At 40.5% G+C, this 20785-nt stretch overlaps 1 protein-coding gene across 6 annotated transcripts in view; it reads left to right on the forward strand.

The window, feature by feature from the left end:
* Positions 1-20785, forward strand: part of BDP1 (BDP1 general transcription factor IIIB subunit) — a 57894-nt gene that overhangs the window by 17208 nt on the left and 19901 nt on the right. For 4 of the 6 annotated variants that reach the window (XM_076362973.1, XM_076362977.1, XM_076362974.1 and 1 more), the window contains exons 13-28: positions 2872-2948; positions 4393-4537; positions 4705-4781; positions 5374-5533; positions 5967-6049; positions 7281-7512; positions 8003-8190; positions 9488-9704; positions 10198-10385; positions 10944-11154; positions 12641-12756; positions 13464-13683; positions 14208-14392; positions 17001-17217; positions 18261-18478; positions 19452-19848. In XM_076362973.1, coding sequence (XP_076219088.1) covers positions 2872-2948; positions 4393-4537; positions 4705-4781; positions 5374-5533; positions 5967-6049; positions 7281-7512; positions 8003-8190; positions 9488-9704; positions 10198-10385; positions 10944-11154; positions 12641-12756; positions 13464-13683; positions 14208-14392; positions 17001-17217; positions 18261-18478; positions 19452-19848 — 2931 coding nt within the window. The remainder of the gene's footprint in view (positions 1-2871; positions 2949-4392; positions 4538-4704; positions 4782-5373; positions 5534-5966; positions 6050-7280; positions 7513-8002; positions 8191-9487; positions 9705-10197; positions 10386-10943; positions 11155-12640; positions 12757-13463; positions 13684-14207; positions 14393-17000; positions 17218-18260; positions 18479-19451; positions 19849-20785) is intronic. The other 2 variants (XM_076362975.1, XM_076362976.1) reach the window with 2 other exon arrangements.

Consider the following 20785-nt stretch of genomic DNA (forward strand, 5'->3'; position numbering starts at 1 on the left):
CTTGTCCAGGTCCTTCTGGGTGGCATCCTGTCCCTCTGGTGTGACAACTGCACCACTCAGCTTGGTGTCATCTGCAAACTTGCTGAGGGTGCACTTGATCCCGCTGCCTATGTCATTGATGACGATATTAAACAGTACTGGTCCCAATACGGACCCCTGTGGGACGCCACTCGTCACCAACCTCCATCTGAACATTGAGCTGTTGACCACTACCCTCTGGATGTGACCATCCAGCCAATTCCTCACCCACCGAATAGTCCACCCATCAAATCCATAGCTCTCCAGTTTAGAGAGAAGGATGTTGTGGGGGACCTTGTCAAAGGCCTTACAGAGGTCCAGACAGATGACATCTGTAGCCCTTCCCATGTCCACTGATGTAGTCACTCCATCATAGAAGGCCACTAGGTTAGCCAGGCAGGACTTGCCCTTGGTGAAGCCATGGTGGCTGTCTTGAATCGCCTCCCTGTCCTCCATGTGCCTTAGCATAGCTTCCAGGAGGATCTGTTCCATGATCTTCCCAGGCACAGAGGTGAGACTGAGTAGCCTGTAGTTCCCTGGGTCTTCTTTTTTTTCCCTTTTTAAAAATGGGTGCAATGTTTCCTGTTTTCCAGTCTCTGGGAACTTCACCGAACTGCCACGACTTCTCAAATACGATGCATAGTGGCTTAGCAACTTCATCCGCCAGTTCCTTCAGGACCTGTGGTTGGATCTCATTGGGTCCCATGGACTTGTGCACCTTCAGGTGCCTTAGATGGTCTTGAACCTGATGTTCTCCCACAGTGGGCAGCTCTTCATTCTCCCAGTCCCTGCCTTTGCCTTCTGTGGCTTGGGCGGTGAGGCTCAAGCACTTGCTGGTGAAGACCGAGGCAAAAAAGTCATTGAGTACCTCCGCCTTCTCCATATCCTGGGTAACCAGGTCTCCCATTTCATTCCGGAGAGGGCCCACATTTTCCCTCGTCTTCCTTTTATCCCCGACCTACCTATAGAAGCTTTTCTTGTTGCCCTTGATGTCCCTGGCCAGATTGAATTCTGTCAGGGCTTTAGCTTTCCTAACCTGATTCCTGGCTGCTCGGACAATTTCTCTGTATTCCTCCCAGGCTACCTGTCCTTGCTTCCACCCTCTGTAGGCTTCCTTTTTGTGTTGGAGTTTGTCCAGGAGCTCCTTGTTCATCCATGCAGGCCTCCTGGCGTTTTTGCCTGACTTCCTCTTTGCTGGGATGCATCGCTCCTGAGCTTGGAGGAGGTGATCCTTGAATATTACCCAGCTTTCTTGGGCCCCTCTTCCCTCCAGGGCTTTGTCCCATGGCACTCTGCCAAGCAGGTCCCTGAAGAGGCCAAAGTCTACTCTCCTGGAGTCCAGGGTAGTGAGCTTGCTCTGTGCCCTCCTTGGTGGCCTAAGGATCTTGAACTCCATCATTTCATGGTCACTGCAGCCCAGGCTGCCCTTGAGCTTCACATTCCCCACCAGCCCCTCCTTGTTGGTGAGAACAAGGTCCAGCGGAGCACCTCTCCTTGTTGGCTCCTCTACCACTTGGAGAAGGAAGTTATCATTGACGCATTCCAAGAACCTCCGGGATTGCTTATGCCCTGCCATGTTGTCCCTCTAACAGATGTCGGGGTGGTTGAAGTGCCCCATGAGGACCAGGGCTTGTGAGCGTGAGGCTGCTCCTATCTGTCTGTAGAGGGCCTCATCTGCTCGGTCTTCCTGGTTGGGTGGCCTGTAGCAGACCCCCACCGTAATGTCACCTGTCCCTGCCTTCCCTTTAATTCTGACCCATAAGGTCTCGGTCGGCTCCTCATCCATCCCCAGCAGAACTCCATGCACTCCAGCTGGTCATTGACATAGAGGGCAACACCCCCTCCTCATCTCCCCTGCCTGTCCTTCCTAAAGAGCCTGCATCCCTCCATCCCAACACTCCAATCATAAGAGCCATCCCACCATGTCTCCATGATGCCAATGAGGTCGTAGCCCTGCAGGCGTGCGCACGCCTCTAACTCCTCTTGTTTATTCCCCTTGCTACATGTGTTTGCATAGAGGCATTTAAGTTGGGCCCCCGATGAAGCTGTCTTACTGGCTGGAGTTCCTTTGTGCTGCCCTTCAGGCGCTCTCCTGCTGACCTGTGATCCTTCTCCAGGCTCTGGGCATCTACTGCTGGCCCTGGCATCAAACTGGTAGGAGTGGGATGGATTGAGGTTCCCCTCCCCCAGCATCTCTAGTTTAAAGCCCTCTTCACCAGCTTGGCGAGCCTGTGGCCTATTCAGCCCTGGTGAGGCCTCACCTGGAGTACTGTGACCAGTTCTGGGCTCCCCGGTATGAGAGATGTGGACATACTGGAGATAGCCTGTCAAAAGGCCATGAAGATGGTGAAGTATCTCTCCTATGATGAAAGCCTGAAAAAGCGGGGGCAGTTCAGCCTGGAGCAAGAGAAGGCTCTGGGGGATCTCTTCAATACCTATATAAAAACCTAAAGGGAGGGTGCAAAGAGGACAGAGCCAGGCTCTTTCCAGTGGTGCCCAGTGACAGGACAAGAGGCAATGGGCACAAAATGGAACACAAGAGGTTCCCTTCTGAACATCAGGAAATACTATTTCACTGTGAGGGTAACCGAGCACTGGCACAGGTTACCCAGAGAGACTGTGGAGACTCCCTCCTTGGCAATAGTCAAAAGCTGTCTGGACACGGTACTGGGCAACCAGTTCTAGGCGGCCCTGCTTGAGCAGGGGGTTGGACCAGATGACCTCCAGAGGTCCCTTCCAACCTCAGCCGTTCTGTGAATCTTGTTCTTGTTTCTGCTTTTATTTACATTAAAGCAAAGAGTTCTCCTACATTTATCGTTTCATTTCTACAACTTTTTTTTTATTACTTTTTAGAACAAAGACATACCTGACTTACTTAGACCAGATGAAAAGCAGAGTGCATCAGAAAGTGATTCTCAGTCTGAGATCATGTAAGTAGAATTATTTTACCTTGCAGTGGTACTTAAGCTAAACCTGCATTTACTTAATTTGGATATAATTTTGATTGACCATAGTAGGTTGGACTAGACAATAGATCATGTAACTTTTTTCCATATTCAATGAAGTCTTTGATAGAAATTTTGATCACTGAGGAGTAATGCTTTGACTAAGATTTAAAATGTTACATGGGAACAAGGAGGAAGACTCAACCAAGCTTAGAAAAAAGCTAGCTGCTCTACAGTTAGCAAGAACAAGAGATTTCTCTGAAGAAGTTCTGCCATTTTGTGAGTGAACCTTGGTTGTGAAAGTTGATTTTTTTTAAATTTTTTTTTTTTTATAAAAGGGCCTCACTGTATGCTTTGAAATTCGTAGTTGTCCATCAGGGCTTATTAGCTGCACACATCATGTGTATGGTGTATTCATACCTTCCTAACTGGAAACTGTTGCTCTTTGGAACTTAGTGCAAGAGTCTAAGTTGAGACACACCTCTCTAGAAGATACTCCAAGCTGTCTCTGTCTTACCTGTGCTCCTTTATGAAGTTAATCTTTGTGACTATTTCTTACATTTATTGCTGTAACTGAGCAGTGGTGTTTAAACAAGTCTGTGCCTAAAGATCCCATTTTTGTGTGATCAGCAACTTCCTATTCCATGATACAATTTTTTTTAAAGGTGATTTAGGGATGGGCTACTAGTTAACGTTAAATTCTTTTTCATGCCTCTGTCTTTGCCTTATTGAAGGGCAGCTCACTCTTATGGTAAAGACCATCAAAGCTTTATTTGTCCTGTCCTAGGAAGAATATAAGAAAAGCTAGTAGTTCCCAATCTGAAGATTATTGATAAGCTGTAGGGCTCTGTCAAACAGTGTGTGAATCCCACAGACACTCCATTGCAATGGTTAAGGACACAGAGATTGATGTATGTACCCCATTCTTCAATAATGTATGGATGTTGGCAGTAGGACAAGGTGTTTGAAAACAGCAGTTCATAATTGTGTGAGTGGGATAGCTGTGAAAGGGGATGGAGGGACAGGAAAGGCAGATGCAAAATTTTGTATATAAAGTAAATCTGCTCTACTTTGGAGCAGATTTCTGTTGTTTCTGTTGAAATCTGTTCACAGTTGACACTGACATCAGTTGGGAATCCCTAGGAGAAGAGGTGTTCTATTTATTTAACAGCAAGAAGCACTTCCTTCAGATATTTTTAAGTAGATTCCACTGAAAGCCAGCAAAGTTGTTAAGGTTTATTTGATGTTCTTTGCATTAAGTAGTAGCATATCTTCTAATATCAGAAAGTGGTAATATAATTTTTTTCAGTTTATTCTCTTGCTGCATTACCGATGCAGTCTGTGGTGCTCTTGAAGTACATCTTGGACCATATAAGACTTTAAGTTTCTCTTTGGTAATAACATATACCACCTCTTTTTATATCTTAAGGAAAACCGAGAAGCCAGCAGACAGAGGGCACTTGCAAAGACCTAAACCCAATTCAGTGGGATCATCTGGAAGGAGAGAAGCAGCAACCCAAGAAAAAATGGAGGCCGAGACTTCCTCTCCAAACCTTGTGAATACAGATGAAAAGGTCAGAAGGAGGAATGTTGCTTAATATGCTGTGCTCTTGATGCTGTATCTGTTTTGACTAATGCTGATACTGTGGACCAGCTACAGTCTAATAAGTAGTATTCTGAGAACTACCTCTGAGGTATTTGTACACTTGTCCAAGAGTAATATTCGTTGCCTCAATTCCAGTGCTCTGAGGAAGACAGTAGAAGAAACAGAGATGAAGCTATGGAAGTAGAGAACAAGTATTTGGATACTAAATCTGAGTAAGTATTGAGATCGCTTTTCCAGTCTCCTGGAATTAACTGACTATAACTGTTAATTTATTCTATATAGTGCCGCTATAAAAAGACAACAGTAATTGTGAAGTTTTAATATAAATCTTAAATTTGACTTTGGCATTTTCTTGGATGATATCAAGTAGTACTATGGTAGAAGGTACATACTTCTTTTCTGGGCAGTTGAGGAAAGCATTACTTTATGAAGTACCATCTGTGCTTGGAATTCGGGAGGGGGAAGGGAGGGAAGTGATAACTATGTCTTCGTCTTCTTCCCACCCTCAGTTGACAGCTAATGGTTCTGCTTCTGACACCTGCAGAAGCAGCTATGGTATGCAGTCTAGTTAGGTTCCTCCCCTGTGTGATAACTTCGTATCTTTTTCATAGGTAGATAAATAGAGTTTCCACACTCTGTAAGACTAAACAAAGTTTGGTTCTCATGTGAAGAAACTTGCATAAGTTTGTGCAAATCCCTCCAAAGACAACTCAATTCCAGTAAAGAAAGCTGTGCAAGTCATTGAATATTACATAGGCTTGAATATTATGGAGTAAATGTCACTGTTGTGGATACTTTGTGCAGAGAACCTGAAAAAACTGTAATTGCAAAGGCAATAGTTAGAGGATGTCGACAGAGGTTTAAGCCTAATGTTACAAGAGCGTCTGGAAGGAAAGAAGAGCCTGGAAAAGATGCAAGAAATGATAAAATGTCCCATCCACAGCCTAAGGGAGAAACCGAAAAGGTATTCAATAGAGTAAGGTAACTGGAGATAATGTGCTAGCTAAAAAGCTGCTGGGTGCAACAGCAACATTATCTTTTTCTTTTCTTTTTTTTTTTCCCCTTTTTTTTCCGCTGAGTATGACCAGGAGTCAACCACTTATTTAACCTGCAGTGACAGTGTGATATTGCTTAGAGGCCTCAGCTAAGCTGGGAGCTTGTCACACAAACAGTAGATGCCAATAATATTTCATGTCCTGCAGTGAATGCAGCTTTACTTGTTTGATCTAGATTTTACTGCACCTTTCTGACTATGTGAAAGGTACCCTGTAATTGCCTGTGTCTGTCATAAGCAATCCGTTTTTTATCCTGTAATGGACAGTTACCTGGTCTGTTAGGTAATGCTGTACTTTATAAATGTAAGAGACTTAATGTCTTGATGTTCTATTTCTATTCAGAATACTGATCAAAGCAATAGGTCTGATGCTACCAGTGAAGAAGCTGCACAAAAAGATGATAAAGTCCTGGAGACAGTGTCTCAGTAAGTATATGAAAAACGAGAAGACATGTGCTGCTCTCCAGCAATTCGCCATCTCTCTCACTTCTGGTAGTATTACATAGTGTGGTAATTATAGACGTTTCTGAAGAAACTTCTGCAATGAGACAGAAATTGAGGGAAGAATAGGAATTTTTTTTAACACATGAAACAAATAGATTAAACGCTTTTGTTTTTAAAGGAGTGCTTTTAAATGAGATGTCAGTCATGATAAATGCAAAAAACCCTGAAAAGTTAGTCCCTTGAAAACTCAAACAAGCCTTCTCCACTAGCTTTAATACTGAAATGCATCTGTTTCAGTGGTGGAAAGTGTAAAGTATTTAAACAATAGGAAAAAGTGTTTGTTCTTAAAGTGTAGTTAAGTGTTTGGTGTCTGGTATGAGGGGAAAAAATTCCAACGTGTGGGCAATTTAATGCACATGTTAATTAAGAAGTGTTTCTTGTATTTCTCTTCAGTGGAGAAATGGCAGCTGTAGTGTGAGACGAGGAATGTGTTTTACAGGAGAGATTATTGAAGAAAAAAAAAAAAGGAAGAAACCAAAACCCAACAACAAAAAAGCCACCCCCACCAAAAAAGAAAAAAAAACCCCAAAAACAAAAAACAAAAACAAAGCAACAACAGCCACCAAAAAACCCCCAAACTTTTGTTTTTAAAGGGGAATGGTTGAAGAGGATGGAAGGAGGTAAACTGGGTTTGATAATGTGGCAGAAAAATACTTTAACAGTTATTTCTTTCATTAACATGCTATGTAACTTGGTGCTCAGGGTAAAAAGGCATAGAAGTATCTGACAGTTGTAATAATGTGCATCTGATATTTTTACGTTAGTAAGATTATGAAGATATTTATGTATTTTCTGAATGTTTATGATTTTTAACCCTTCATTAAATTAGGTCCATCTGCCTCTAGACCAGATAGGAATACAAGAAGAGCCCTTATGGGTCAGAAAAAGGTCTGTCTAGTGTGGTATCCTGTCTCCAGTGGGAAAAGAAAAAGAACAGGGCAAACATAAGTTTAAACTTGTCAGGTACTTTTTCAGTCTCTAGCAGATAAACTTCTAACTTTATTGTTTCATGAAGTTAGTAATGCATAGCTCCATTTTAGATAAGTGTATGTCAATAACTGTTTAAAAAAGAAAAGAAAAAAAGTATCACTTCTCCAAGACTCCTCTGCTTTCAGATGTGGTATGTACTTATGGATGTTATGTATTTTTTCAGGTCTAATGAAACAGCTGGTTTCCAAGAAGACAGCAAACAGAGTGTGCTGAAACCAACACCTCTGAAGAGAGGCAGAGTGCAGAGACCAAAACCAAATCTAGGAAGAACTGTTGCAAGGCAAAAAGACCTGACAGATGAAAAAGTTCCTGAAGAGGAGAAGACTGAAGGTGGAGAAGTAGAAAAAGCTGTTATACACCATAGGGATGAAAACAATGATCCATGCCTCAAAAATGTAAGTTTCTCGAGCAGTTGCTTAGGCACACTGTTTTGCTGGGGCCTAAGTAGAAGCTTTTAGTAAAAAAGATCTAGGTACATACCACATAATTTTTAAGCATAGCCTTTGCATGCTTTGTTTATTCTTTTAGAATGAACTGAATTGTCATAGGATTTCCTCATGCTTGCACTTGGGTTCTGTTTTCCATGGATAGATGGATTATATCTCCCTTTGTTGGGTTATTTGTGCTACCAGGTCTGAAAAGAGACGTGCAGAGAAAAAAAGTCTCTTGGAAAAGAGACCACTTCAGATAGAAAGTATATAGAAAAATAACAAATTTTTACTTTTAAAGTAGCTACTGATATTAGTTGGATGCACAGGAAACGAGATCTTTTTGAGTGTTTTTGTAAAAGATACTAAAACAAACTTTTTATTTTCCCCTGCTCTTCTAAAAGAGAGGTCCAGCAAATATTTCATCTTAATAGAGTGAAACTTCTATTCCTTTTAGGATGTGACGGTTCATGAAGATGCTCAGCCATGCAATGTGATGTTAGAAGGGGACGTTTCTACAGATTCTGAGATGAACTCAATACATACAAGGCAGTGGTCCCACGAAAAGTCCTCAGAAGCAGAAAGCTATGAAAGTGAAAAGGGGTTGTCAGATGTCTTGAAACAGGTTTCAGATTTCAATACAGGGTAAGGTTATTTTTTAAATGGAGAGAAGGGATGGTTCAAAACCAGCAATATCTCTAGGTATTCTACACTTTTACATTCAACTCCAGCATTAAAAACAAGTTTTATATCTATAATGAGATGTTTAATCAAGACAACGCTAGACTGTCGTGGTTTAACCTCAGCTGGCAACTGAGCACCACACAGCTGCTCGCTTACTCCCCCTGCCCTGGTGGGATGGGGGAGAGAATTGGAAGAGTAAAAGTGAGAAAACTCATGGATTGAGATAAAGACAGTTTAATAACTGAAATAAAGTAAAATAGTAGTAATAATAATAATAGAAGAATATACAAAGCAAGCGATGCACAATGCAGTTGCTCACCACCTGCCGACTGATGCCCAGCCAGTGCCCGAGCAGCGGTCGCTACACCCTGGCCAACTCCCCCCAGCTTATATACTGAGGATGACGTCATATGGTACGGAATATCCCTTTGGCCAGTTTGGGTCAGCTGTCCTAGCTATGCTCCCTCCCAGCTTCTTGTGCACCTCCTCGCTGGCAGAGTATGGGAAGCTGAAAAGTCCTTGACTTAGTTGTTGCTAAGCAGTGTTTATACTAAAACATCCATGTGTTACCACATTATTCTCATGCTAAATCCAAAACACAGCACTGTACCAGCTACTAGGAAGAAAATTAACTCTGTCCCAGCCAAAACCAGGACATAGACTTAAACAAACAAACAAAACCCCAAGAACTCAAAAGCACTGAGGTTATATGCTGTTGGATGTTAATTTGGTCTTTAGACTGTGAGCCCAGTTTTCAAACAAATACGTCTTTCTGATGCTCGGTTCCTCTGGTTATCTTCTCCATGTTGGTCCTAACAGTGCATCCCTGTGTGCTTATGTAAATCCTTGAGTATAGGGTTTGGTTTCCTATTAAAATGTCCTTTAAAAAAAAAGACAACTGTGCTGTAAATCTGCTGGGTAATTTTAAACATGATTAGGCAAAGAAGGGCATTTGTAAAATGTTTATATTCCTCTCAAAGTGCAACTGGAAGTTGCAGTTGTTCTGAAATGATGTATTTTTTTTAACTTACCTTTGCTCATCTGTTTATAAGATACACAGGGTTTTGGTGATGTCCAATGTGCTTTTATTGGATCTTTTTTCACAATGTCAGTAACTTTGTTATTCCTCTAAGAAAGCTAAGTTTTTATACTTGGCTACTGTATTGAAGAGAGCTACATACAAGTAAGTATGTCATGTGTAACTTGGAGAACCACTGTTGTCCCATGCTTTCGATTGTTCTTTTGTTTGTTTTTGTAGGGAATCAGGTCCTCGGAAGGAAGATGAGAAAACTGTTGTATCATCAGCTCGGCTACTGAGGAGTCGATTCCAGAGACCAAAGCCAAATTTAAGAACGACAACTGTTAGAAGGGAGGTGCTGGATGTAAATAATAAAGGTGTATCACAGAAAGATACCAACAAGGCAGAGAGTTTGACACAGTGTGACAGTGCATGTAGCATCCTTCCTGATACAGATGTAAGGCTTTTTTTCTTCTTTAGTTATATTTGAGCTTTTGGATTTGTGAAATGAAGTACTGGTTATTTAAAAAATACAAGTTAATCTTTTTTGAAACAAATTTTTCAAAAGCTATATTTTTCTACGTGAAAACTCCTGTACTTTCTACTTGGTTGTTGTGCGGAGAAACAGATTACATCCATTCTGTATCTCTTGTTATGCGTCCAGATGTCTTTCTGACCTGAGGAGGCCTTGTAGAGTTGACAGTGAAGAAAGAAAAGTATTAATCGAAGATGGCAAAGAAGGAAATCTAGATTTCAAGCTATTTTGTTTAAAAGAAACAAATGTGTGTTTGTCCTGGGAAGACTGGGAAATTGTTAGTGAGGAGTTAACAGAGGGTTTTTTGCAGGAAACACTTCAGAGAGTGATTAGTACCAAACTTCATGGACATCATAATGTCTCCTTTTGGTTTAGTATCATGACTTTTTCTGGTTCTGGTGTTTACATTTTTCAGAAGGCAGGAAAATATGAAGTCCTGCAACCACTGGAATCCTTAGGAAAGAGGAAGTCATTTGGCTCTCAGGAGGTTTCTGAGAGGCAGAGCTGTAAGTCCCCAAAGACACTTTCAAGATCAGAGGATGATGAACTCAAGTTTTGTCTACCTGAAATTAACCAAGATGATGCCTCAACTACTAATGCAGAGTAAGGGCTTAGCTACTTTTGTTTCTTGACTGTAACAATGAAGGTATTTTAAAAGGAAATCATTGTGTCGATGGATTGCTAACTGGCAAAGAAAATCTAACAAGAATACTGAACGAAATCTCAGTTGTCATAGTTTCGACACTAGTTATACTAAAATTCCAGTTACTTCTATGCTAAGCATTAAATTAATGAGCATTATTTTACAACTGTTTCATCACCTGAAACACTAGATTCATTTCATTTAAGCAGAGGAATAGTAGTTTGCTTATTGGAGAAACTGTGTGAAAACTGCTTTGGTTTTATAGTAATAAGCAGACAGTAAGCTAATGCCTCCAGTGAGTTAGTTAATTCTGTTGTGGAAGTAGTTAGGAGACCAGTGCTTTGCAATTTTTGCTGAAACAAAATTTTGTGTTTGTAACTTAAACTCAGCAGAACTTTACATTTACATGGCTTCTTTTAAAAACTCAGCTGTTTTTTATATATAAATATAATGAACCTGTGTTTGTTAATGATATCTGAAACTTAAAACAAAAGCTTTTTTTTCTCTGTCTGACTTAGCATTGATAGCAAAAATACCACTGAAGAAGAAAGTAAACAAACACCTCTTCAGCCTGTCCAGTTAGTGCAGAGCAGATTCCAGAGGTACAAGCCAAACTTGGGAAGAGCTATTGGAAAGAAAGAATTACAAATATCAGAAAATGAGAGGGAGAAAAAGCCTGAAGCAGAGCAGTTAGTATTGCAAAAAGATGAGTCTGCCAATACTGTCATGGTAAGTCTAATAAGAATAAGTGCTTTACCTTCAAAAGTATGGTTGCAAGTTCTATTTTATGAAGTTAAATTAGAACATTTGAGTTGCATTCCCTGAAGCTGAGACACCATACTAGATGAAGAAAATCCCCAAAACCCTGGTATGTTGAGGTATTGCAGGTATGAAATCAGTAAAGTCTACAAACGAGGATCTGATTTTGATTGGATTGCATGATAGAAAAAAGGATTATGGACATTTAAGGTAAACTCTAGAATAAAAATGTGTTATATATTGCAATACATAAATTAGCTTTTTTGCTCATTTTATCTTTCCTGTTTGGATGAATCAAGTCTGTGTTGACGAATCTAGTATAGAGTATCGAGAGAAGGCAGAGGATAGCTATTTTTCTGTAAAAAATAAGGTCTTATTAATTTGGTAAGCTTTGACTGGCTTTATCGCTACAGTGCCTGACACTCCTCTACTTTACATAGGTTAATTTAGTCATTCACCTACACTGTCTATCCCCACAGACACTTTACTAGGCACTGTAAAAGGTATTGAAATCCTCGAAAGCCATTGTAGTATGATGAACTTTCTGCAACCGTTTTGTGGGTTGCTCATGAATCATGTCATGGATGTGGGCGTGAATTGTCTCTGTGTAGTCTTGCCTTAGATCTCAAACATAGCTAAGCTTTGTAAGAGTGACTCATTTTTTGGAGTGGTTATAGCTGGTTTTGTTCTTGAACCTGTGTAGAGCTAGCTTGGAGTACTTGTGTGCAGCGTTCCCAGAGAGGAGCATGGGTGCACTGCATCTATAGCCTCCCTCTCAGTGCCACAGTGTCAGCTCATCCCTAGCTGAGATAGTTGCTTGCGGTTCAGCTTTGGCTATTCTAGACCTGTGGCTTGTGGAGCATGCACATACATCTGCTCTGTGCTGTGCAAATCTGTAGAACCATGGCAGGTCTGATGCCTCTCTGTACTAATAAAGCTGTCACAGACCTGGAGTGCTGAGGGATGTGTTTGAGTGGCTGCTTTGTGGAACTAGTGTGGCAAATACAGAAGTAAAACTAATAAGGCCTTCTGAATCTGAGGTTATGTTATAGTGGCTTGGGTGTGCCTGTGTGTGCTCTGCAGTGCCCAGTTTTCAAAGGTTTTTCCATTTGCCAAAGTATTTTGTTTCTGTAGTATTCCACGTAAGAGAGTTGACTGAATGCTGAATAGAAAAGTGCTACCCATAATGCCTGGGTGCATATAGTATTTAAAAGCCTAACTCTAGGTAGCCCAGGACTAAAAATACTTCTGTTCCTACTTGCCTATAGATTGAATTATGTGCTCAGGCAGATTACTCTTAATAAATATAATGAGATTCTTTTCTTGATTCAGATTGGGAAAACAGCACAGAGATCTGTAGGTTTTTGTTTTGTTTTTTTTATAAAATACACTTCTGTTTTAAAAAAACTTGCTTGATTCTCTTTTTCTTCATGCTTTTTTTTATTGGAAATTAAAGGGTGAAAATGAAGCTGTATTGTGTCAAGCAGATGTATTGAGCAATGAGGAACAGGAACAGCAAGAGGTGCCTCAGGTGCCCTGTATTTCTGAAAACATACTGTGTGAACGAAGCAGGTGAGGTTAGAGTTTAGCAAAATTGCATTTGAAAAGCTTTCATGTGGTGCATGATGAGACACCTTTGTAAGTGTCAATTCTTTTGTTCCTTGTTACCTGTCTTTCCCTAATGTTTAATTTTCAGTGCTTACAGGCAGCTTCTTCCCATGCTTTCAGAGCACATTTTTAGTTGAGCTGAACTACTTGTCATTGTTTATCTGGTACATACTTGATCTGTATGAGCTCATAGCTCTTTTTGACCAAGCTTTTCTTTTATTGGGTTTGTATTTGCTTATACAGTGATCATACATGTAACAAATATAAACTTTGCAAAATGTCAGAGATCTGTCTTTCACTGAGCCCAGCGTGCTCTTCTATTTTACTGCCTTTCTTCTTAAAATAAGATCTTAAGCATGTATTAGACTGCTGATACTTTGATGTTGGTATGGGTAGCAACACAACTTTTTTCTTGATGCTAAAAATGCCTTGATAAAGAAATCTTATTATTCCTTCTCACATGTTAACCATAAATGCCCAAAATGAGAAATACATATTTGAAAAGATAATTTTCTTGATTTTAAACAAAACAGTATATCAGTCTCTAACCCTTTTGTATAAGTGTTGATTCAAAACTTAATGAATGCAGAATTGCTTTTTTCCCCTCCCAACCAAAGTCAAGTGACATAATTTTTTTTTTTGTTTTTGTTTGTTTGCTTTAAATTCAACAGTGCTGAAAAATCCATTTCCCAAGAAGGCAAGCTGGGTGCTCTGAAACCAGGACAATTCATAAGGAATGGATCTCGGAGAACTAGACCAAACCTAGAAAGAGCATATAACGAAAAAGAATCTCCAGTGGCACAGAAACTTGCTGCTCCACTTAAGGAAGAAGCAAATAAAGGAGAGAGTCTTCCTGAGACAGAAGTATCTGAGGAACCTCTTTCCTCAAAAGTGAGAATTCTGTTCAGATATTTCTGACTACACTTTCTGATGCTTGGTTCCGCACCAGTTGTTTTTAGGACATCTAAATAAGCTGTTTTAAATGCATAAATTAATTTTGGACTAGTAAGAATTACATTCCTGTTTAATATTTGCACCCTAATATGAGGTTTTCTAAAATTCTGTTAATGACACATTGATAATATATAGACTTCTGTTAACAAATCTAAAGACTTCACTTAAACTTTGAAACTTCAGTCATGTTCATGATACATGAATAGTTACCTGCATGCCATATTTCTGTTGCTGGGTTTCTTCTGAGCTCCTTGGTGGTTGCTCATGAAAGACTATATTGGTTAAAGTATCTGTTTTTATTAGATAAATACCTTCTCTAAAGGAACAAGTAACAGTGATGGGTGCCATAAACTACTTGAAAGTTTTTAAGCAAAGTTTTGTCTCAGGTTAACTTGCAATGCTTTATTTTACAGATGATGTATTTTGTGCTAATATTGTTGGGTTTTTTTCTCAAATCTAAGGAGGACATGGAAGTATTGTTGTTTGTGGGGAATTTGGCCAAGAATGATAATATAGACATAAATCCAAAAAGTATGAAGTCAGAAACGCTCTGTTCCTCTAAAAAATCACCTAACTGCCACAGCAAGGGAGAACAAGAAGGTCTATCTACAGACGCTATAGGGAGCGTTCAGGATACCATAGAAAGGTAAAGTTCCCTGTTGACAAAGTAAAAAAAATTCTTTGTGTATTTGTCCAGTTGTTTTCATAGAACACTTGCTTTTTGAAGTGTAGGCTCTGAGCTGTACTAGTTATATGCTACATGCTGTGAAGGTCACTAGGTGGCATCCTTAGGTAATAGAAGAGTTTTTAACAGAATTTTTCTCAAGGCTGTTTTCCTTTTTAGAAGGTATTTTGCAAGTGAGAGTAGACACAAGTAATCAGAGTTTAGCTGTCTGAATTTCTCAGTAATACGTTCTTAGGGTACAGTGCACTATGAATGTGGACCGTTGAAAGGAAGACTGAGCAGTGCCATTTGCACTCACTTATAATTGAGAAGGGGTAGGCAGGGTAACATAAAATGAGCTTGCTGTCTAAGATGTATTCTGAGCCTCTTCACTTTTTCTTTCCAGAAGAAGTTCATGCAAGGATGTGCAGTGTCCTGGTTCTTTGGTGGAGGGGATGCTTTTTATGTATGTGCAATATGAGGCAGATAGTGCCATTTACATGTAAAAGTTCTGAGTTATGTTATAAGCTACCTTTTGCTCAATCTTATCTGATACAGAGCAGCCTCAAATCCATTTACTTCTGCTGTTTTCTAAAATTAGCTTCTGGTTCCCATCTGTCCCTGAGCCTCTGCTTAAAATCTCTTCTATAACTTACATTGAAATCATATCCCAGAGGCTTCGTGCTAACAAGACAAGGACCTTACCTTACAGTCATCTTGGCTTCTGCGATGGCGGAATTTCACAGAATCACAGAATGGTTGAGGTTGGAAGGGACCTCTGGAGGTCATCTGGTCCAACCCCCTGCTCAAGCAGGGCTGCCTGGAGCTGGTTGCCCAGTACCGTGTCCAGACAGCTTTTGACTATTGCCAAGGAGGGAGTCTCCACAGTCTCTCTGGGTAACCTGTGCCAGTGCTCGGTTACCCTCACAGTGAAATAGTATTTCCTGATGTTCAGAAGGGAACCTCTTGTGTTCCATTTTGTGCCCATTGCCTCTTGTCCTGTCACTGGGCACCACTGGAAAGAGCCTGGCTCTGTCTATCTTTACACCTTCCCTTCAGGTATTTATATACATTGATGAGATTTCCCCACCCACTCCCACCAAGCCTTCTCTTTCTCCAGGCTGAACTGTCCCTGCTCTTCTCAGCCTTTCATCATAGGAGAGATGCTTCTGTCCCTTCACCTTTGATAGCCCTTTGCTGGACTCTATCCAGTATGTCCATGTCTCTCTTGTGACCAGTTCTGGGCACTCCAGTACAGTACTCCAGGTGTGGCCTCACCAGCGCTGAATAGGGGGGAAGGATCCCCTCCCTCAACCTGCTGGCAACGCTTCTCCTAATGCAGCCCAGGATACCGTTAGCTTTCTTTGCTGCAAGGGCACATTGCTGGCTCACGTTCATCTTTGTGTCCACCAGGACGCTCGGGTCCTTTTATGCAAAGCTGCTTTCCATCTGGGTGGCCCCCAGCATGTACTGGTCCCTGGGGTTGTTCCTCCCCAGGTGCAGGACTTTGCACTTCCCCTTGTTGAACTTCAAGAGGTTCCTGTCAGCCCATTTCTAGAGCCTGTTCAGGTCCCTCTGGTTGGCAGCATGACCCTCTGGTGTATCAGCCACTCCTCCCAGTTCTGCATCAACTGTAAACTTGCTGAGGGTACACCCTGCCCCATCATCCAGATCATTAATGAAGATGTTGAACAGGATTGGACATAGTATTGACCCCTGCAAGTACACTGTTAGTTCCTGGCCTCCAACTAGACTTTGTGCCACTGATCATCACCCTCTGAGCCTGGCCATTCAATCAGTTTTCAGTGAACCTCATTGTCTGCTCATCCAGCCCATACTTCATCAGCTCCGCTGTGAGGATGTTAGGGGAGATCGTGTTAGCAGCCTTACTAAAGTCAAGGTAGATACTATCTACTGCTATCCCTTCATCTGTCGAGCCACTCATTTCATCATAAAGGTTATCAAGTTGGTTAAGCATGACTTCCCCATTGTGAATCCATGCTGACTACTCCAAGTCACCTTCTTGTTTTTCATATGTCTGGAAGTGGTTTCCAGGGTTAGTTGTTCCATCACTTTCCCAGGGACTGAGGTGAGCCTGACTGGCCTGTCGTTCCCTGGATCCTCCTTCTTGCCCTTTCCCAAGACATGAGTTTAAAAGCCCAAGATTTCTGTCTTACTGATCTGAATGTGCTTGAACAGATGTAAGAATTTCATCCTGTTTAAAAGCAGTAGTACCTTGAACACTGGAATTAATTAATGTAATGTTCCTATGGTTGCTTAATTTTTGGAACCTATGGTAGTATAGCTGAAACTTTCTGCTCTACTTGACTTCTTAATGTTGTGTTCCTTCCAAAAGATTTTCCCAAAAGTAATCAGAAAGGTCCTCTACTGCAGAAAAGCCAATCGTCTCCTTTTCACATTGTTTTTTTTCTTCCCTTATTTTTTTTAAACTTCACCAACTACCTAAATAAAAATGCAGAACATCTAAGTTCGTTTCTAGCTGGAAGTACTAAATATTTGATAGTAAACCAAGCTTGTAGAGTGTATTTTGTAGTTCCTGAGAAGTAAAAGTTGAAAAATATTTTTGTAGGTCCAATGATAAATTAAGTTCTGGAGAAGAAAGTAAAAAGAGTGATACAAAACCTTTGCATCAAGCGAGGGAAACCCTCTGGAACCCAAGGCCAAACCTAATGAGAGTTACTAGAAAAAGAGTTTATGCTGAAGAAGGTGAAAACAGAGAAGAGGACAATGCTGAGAATAGAAATGCAGAAGTGTGTTTGGTGTTAGAAAAAACAGGTGTATCAATGGTAAGTGCTGATCATGTGTTTTGAGCCAATTTATACCGCAATTCTTGTGTTTAAGTTCTTGGAACCATAGATGGCACAGAAATCCAGTATATGGCTGTGAAAGGTTAATGTGATTCTTTCTTTTTTTTTTTTAATTTACTATTGGAAATTATGATGAATAAATGGACTTAGAATCTAAAAACTGTGGAAATATTTAATGTACATTGTTGTCTTAACTCTTAGAGTTTATATGGTCAGAGGTCTGTATTATCATAAATACCTGCTAATACTGTTACCAATTAATTTAATGTCTGTTATTCACTGAACAATGGAAATTAAGGCAGCTGTCTAACATCAGATACTACCTAAAATACATATAAGTATACTTTTAAGTTGAAATGTATGTGAACAAAGTTCAGACCTCCTTCTGCTTAAATTCACTTAACAGTCCTAACCTAGCCCAGACTAGTTCCTTCTCTGTCTAAAGTTGCAATACCTGAATCTGGTGTTCCTTATTTTCTAGATGGATCACTAAAATCTTTCAGTTAACATATTATTTTAGCCAAGCAAAGCATCCATAGTTGACAGAACTGTGCTTACTGATGGTTTTTATGTTCTGGGATATGTTTCTGTGTGTGTGTTTTGAATAATATTTAAAAGCTGTTCTGTAAACTATGGTAGTTTTTTCTTCCTAGTTTGTTCCCAGGGCAGAAAAAAATAATTCATCCTTCCCTCAAATTGTTCTTTAAATTAGTAGGTAGTTTCAGAAAATGATTCATCTTTCCAACTTCTGAAGAGTCCCTGCTCTTAAGTTGAGCATGGCCTTGGTCTATTAACTAGCAGCAGCACTGGGAACTCAGGCATCATAGATAATACCATCTAACGACACTTCTGCTATTGAGCCTGAAATTAAACAAAATGGGGAAGAATGTCCCAAGCTATCAGAGATGACAGCTGGACATGTTTTTAAGAACCTCAAACTCAGTTCTTTAAATCTTTTTGTCACCAAACCCGATTAAAAATGTTTGGCACTTAATAAGGTAGTAATTGTCTCCTCTGTTCAGCAAAACTCCAGTAACATAGTGGAAGATGCATCCTTCTCAGAGGCTACAAGAAAACACAATTTTACAGACTCTGTTGAAGAAACCTCTTGTAAAAGAATCAGGCAGGATAGTAGACTCCAGTCTCCAGAGATATCATCAGAGAGTGAGAGTCAAGTAGAACAAGAAGATGATTCTCAGCTTTCTACCTCTCAGGAAAAAAATTCAGACAATCTCACAAGGTAAAAAAAACTAATTTTGGCTTGTAAGCTCAACTGATTTTTATTTTTAAAAGTAATTATTAGTCTGCAGTGTGTTATGAGAGCACATGCAGGATGTCAATCCTTGTGTCTTCCATCTGAACTCTACCAGATGCATGCAGATATCCTATGTCTCTTACCCTACCTGTACGCTCATAAAATGAACACAGCCAGCACTCCCACCAACCCATCCCAGGGTCCACCTTTGGTTTCAACAGGAATTCCTGATTTTAAAGGGGAGGACTTTGAAGTACCTGTACTGGGGGCACAGGGATTGTGGGATTAACCTAAACAGAAACTCTGTGCTGGAAGTGTCCTCTGCTGCTATTTGTTTCACCTCCCCACCAGTTTACCAAGGAGTATGTTTTCTGGGGGAAGTTTAGAATTTTGGTACCCAAAGTGGTCGTGCCCATCATCTTGAGGAGGGAAACAGTAAGCAGTTGGTTATTGAAGAGATTGCTGTCTGAGAAACCGGAGCAGATAACTAATTATTATCTAATGGTTCTAGTTTCTAGACACTAGTCTGATCAACTAAAGTATCATAGTTTGGGGCTCCTAGTTTAGCTTTAGCAAAAGAGAACTGGAAATGTTCCCATGACGTAAAAAGCATGTGACTTCCATGTCCCTCAAAATGAAAATTAATTCATCCTTTTCTAATCAAAGAATTCTGTATCTTTTAAATTTAATTGCACAGCTTTCCAACACTATGAAACTGCTTAATACACATTTACAATCAGTACTTTGTGCATGCATCAAGAAATTAGGATTTCTGATTAAATGGTATGTGGATGCATTTTTGTCACTATATGTTAGGAAGTAAATAGATTGTATTGTTGGTCACAATGATCCTTTTTTTATTCATTGAGTTTGTTTTGATTTGTGGTACTCCTTTTTTTGGAATGTCTTGGACTTAATTGTTTTTTAAACATGCTTTTGTTCTGTACTTCTGTACTAGAAGGCAGTCCAGAAGGTCATCAAAACGGATAGCGCTGCCAAAACACGTCTCGAAGCTAAGGACTGCTTCTTCTGCCTCTGAATGTGAGGCTGATTGCAATGAGAAGGGGAATCAAAGGCAACAAGTTAAACTGAGTGTTACTAGAGGGAAAAATTTGAAAACTACACATAGGAAGAAATCTGGGAAGGAGCACAGAAGTTCAAAGACAGCCTTGGTGACCCTCCGGGCTTCTCAAGAGGAGGAGGAGGAGGAGGAGGCAGCGGCAGATGACTTTGAGCCTGATGATGAAGATGAATGCTTTGCACCAGAGGAAGTAAACAAAGCTCCAGTGTTTGTTCCTATAGGTCTTCGATCTCCAAAACCTGTTCCTGTTCAGATAGAGGAAACCATGGAGGAGGTATCATGTAGCTGGGTTCTGCATATGTACTTTTGTTTTGGTTATTTAAACAGCTTTTATTCTAATTGCATCACTGAGTACTTGGGTTTTAGCGCAATTTAGTTTAATTTGTTAAGAATGGTGTTGAGAGTAGCAGGGATGTTACTTGGCACATGTGCTTGGTTTTGAACAAAATACTATATCAGTCTAAGGTCCAGTTATGTTTACAAGCTGTATATAGGTCTGCAGGGTGCTCACCAGTTTGTTTATTGGGATTGAATGTAGGCACAGACTACCATGCTTATTACGTGTTTTGAGGCCCAAGATGGAACAAATGAAGCATTTCAATTTCACATTTGAATGTTAGGAAATAAGGGAGTGAGAGAGATGTTTCTGTATGTGGTGTCCCCCTCACCAAGAAACTTTAACTGTGTGGTGGGCTGACCCTAACCAACAGCCAGGCACACACACAGCTGCTTCCTCACTCCCCTCTCCTGTGGGACAAGGAGAAAATAGAAGGAAGGTAAAAAGACTTATGGATTGATATAGAGACAGTTCAATAGGTGAAGCAAAAGGTGAAAGCAAAGCAAAAAAAGGAATTTATTCACTACTTTCCATTGGCTGGCTGCTTCCTGGAAAGCAGGGCCTCAGCCTGTGTAAGAGTTACTCTGGAAGATAAATGCCGTAACCACAAATGCCCTCCTCTTCCTCCTCCTTTCCCTGAGCTTTTATTGCTGAGCACAGCATCATATGATACGGAATATCCCTTTGTTCAGTTTGGGTCAGCTGTCCCAGCTGTGTGCTCTCCTGACCTCTTGCCCACTCCCAGCCTACTTGCTAGAGCAAAGAGTAGGAAAACAAAAGGTTTGACATTGTGCAAGCACTGTTCAGCAATAGCAAAAACACTGGTGTGTTATCAACACTGTTGTAGTCATAAATCCAAAACACAGCACCATGT

This window comes from Aptenodytes patagonicus, chromosome Z (assembly GCF_965638725.1).
Source record: "Aptenodytes patagonicus chromosome Z, bAptPat1.pri.cur, whole genome shotgun sequence".
Lineage (NCBI taxonomy): Eukaryota > Metazoa > Chordata > Aves > Sphenisciformes > Spheniscidae > Aptenodytes > Aptenodytes patagonicus.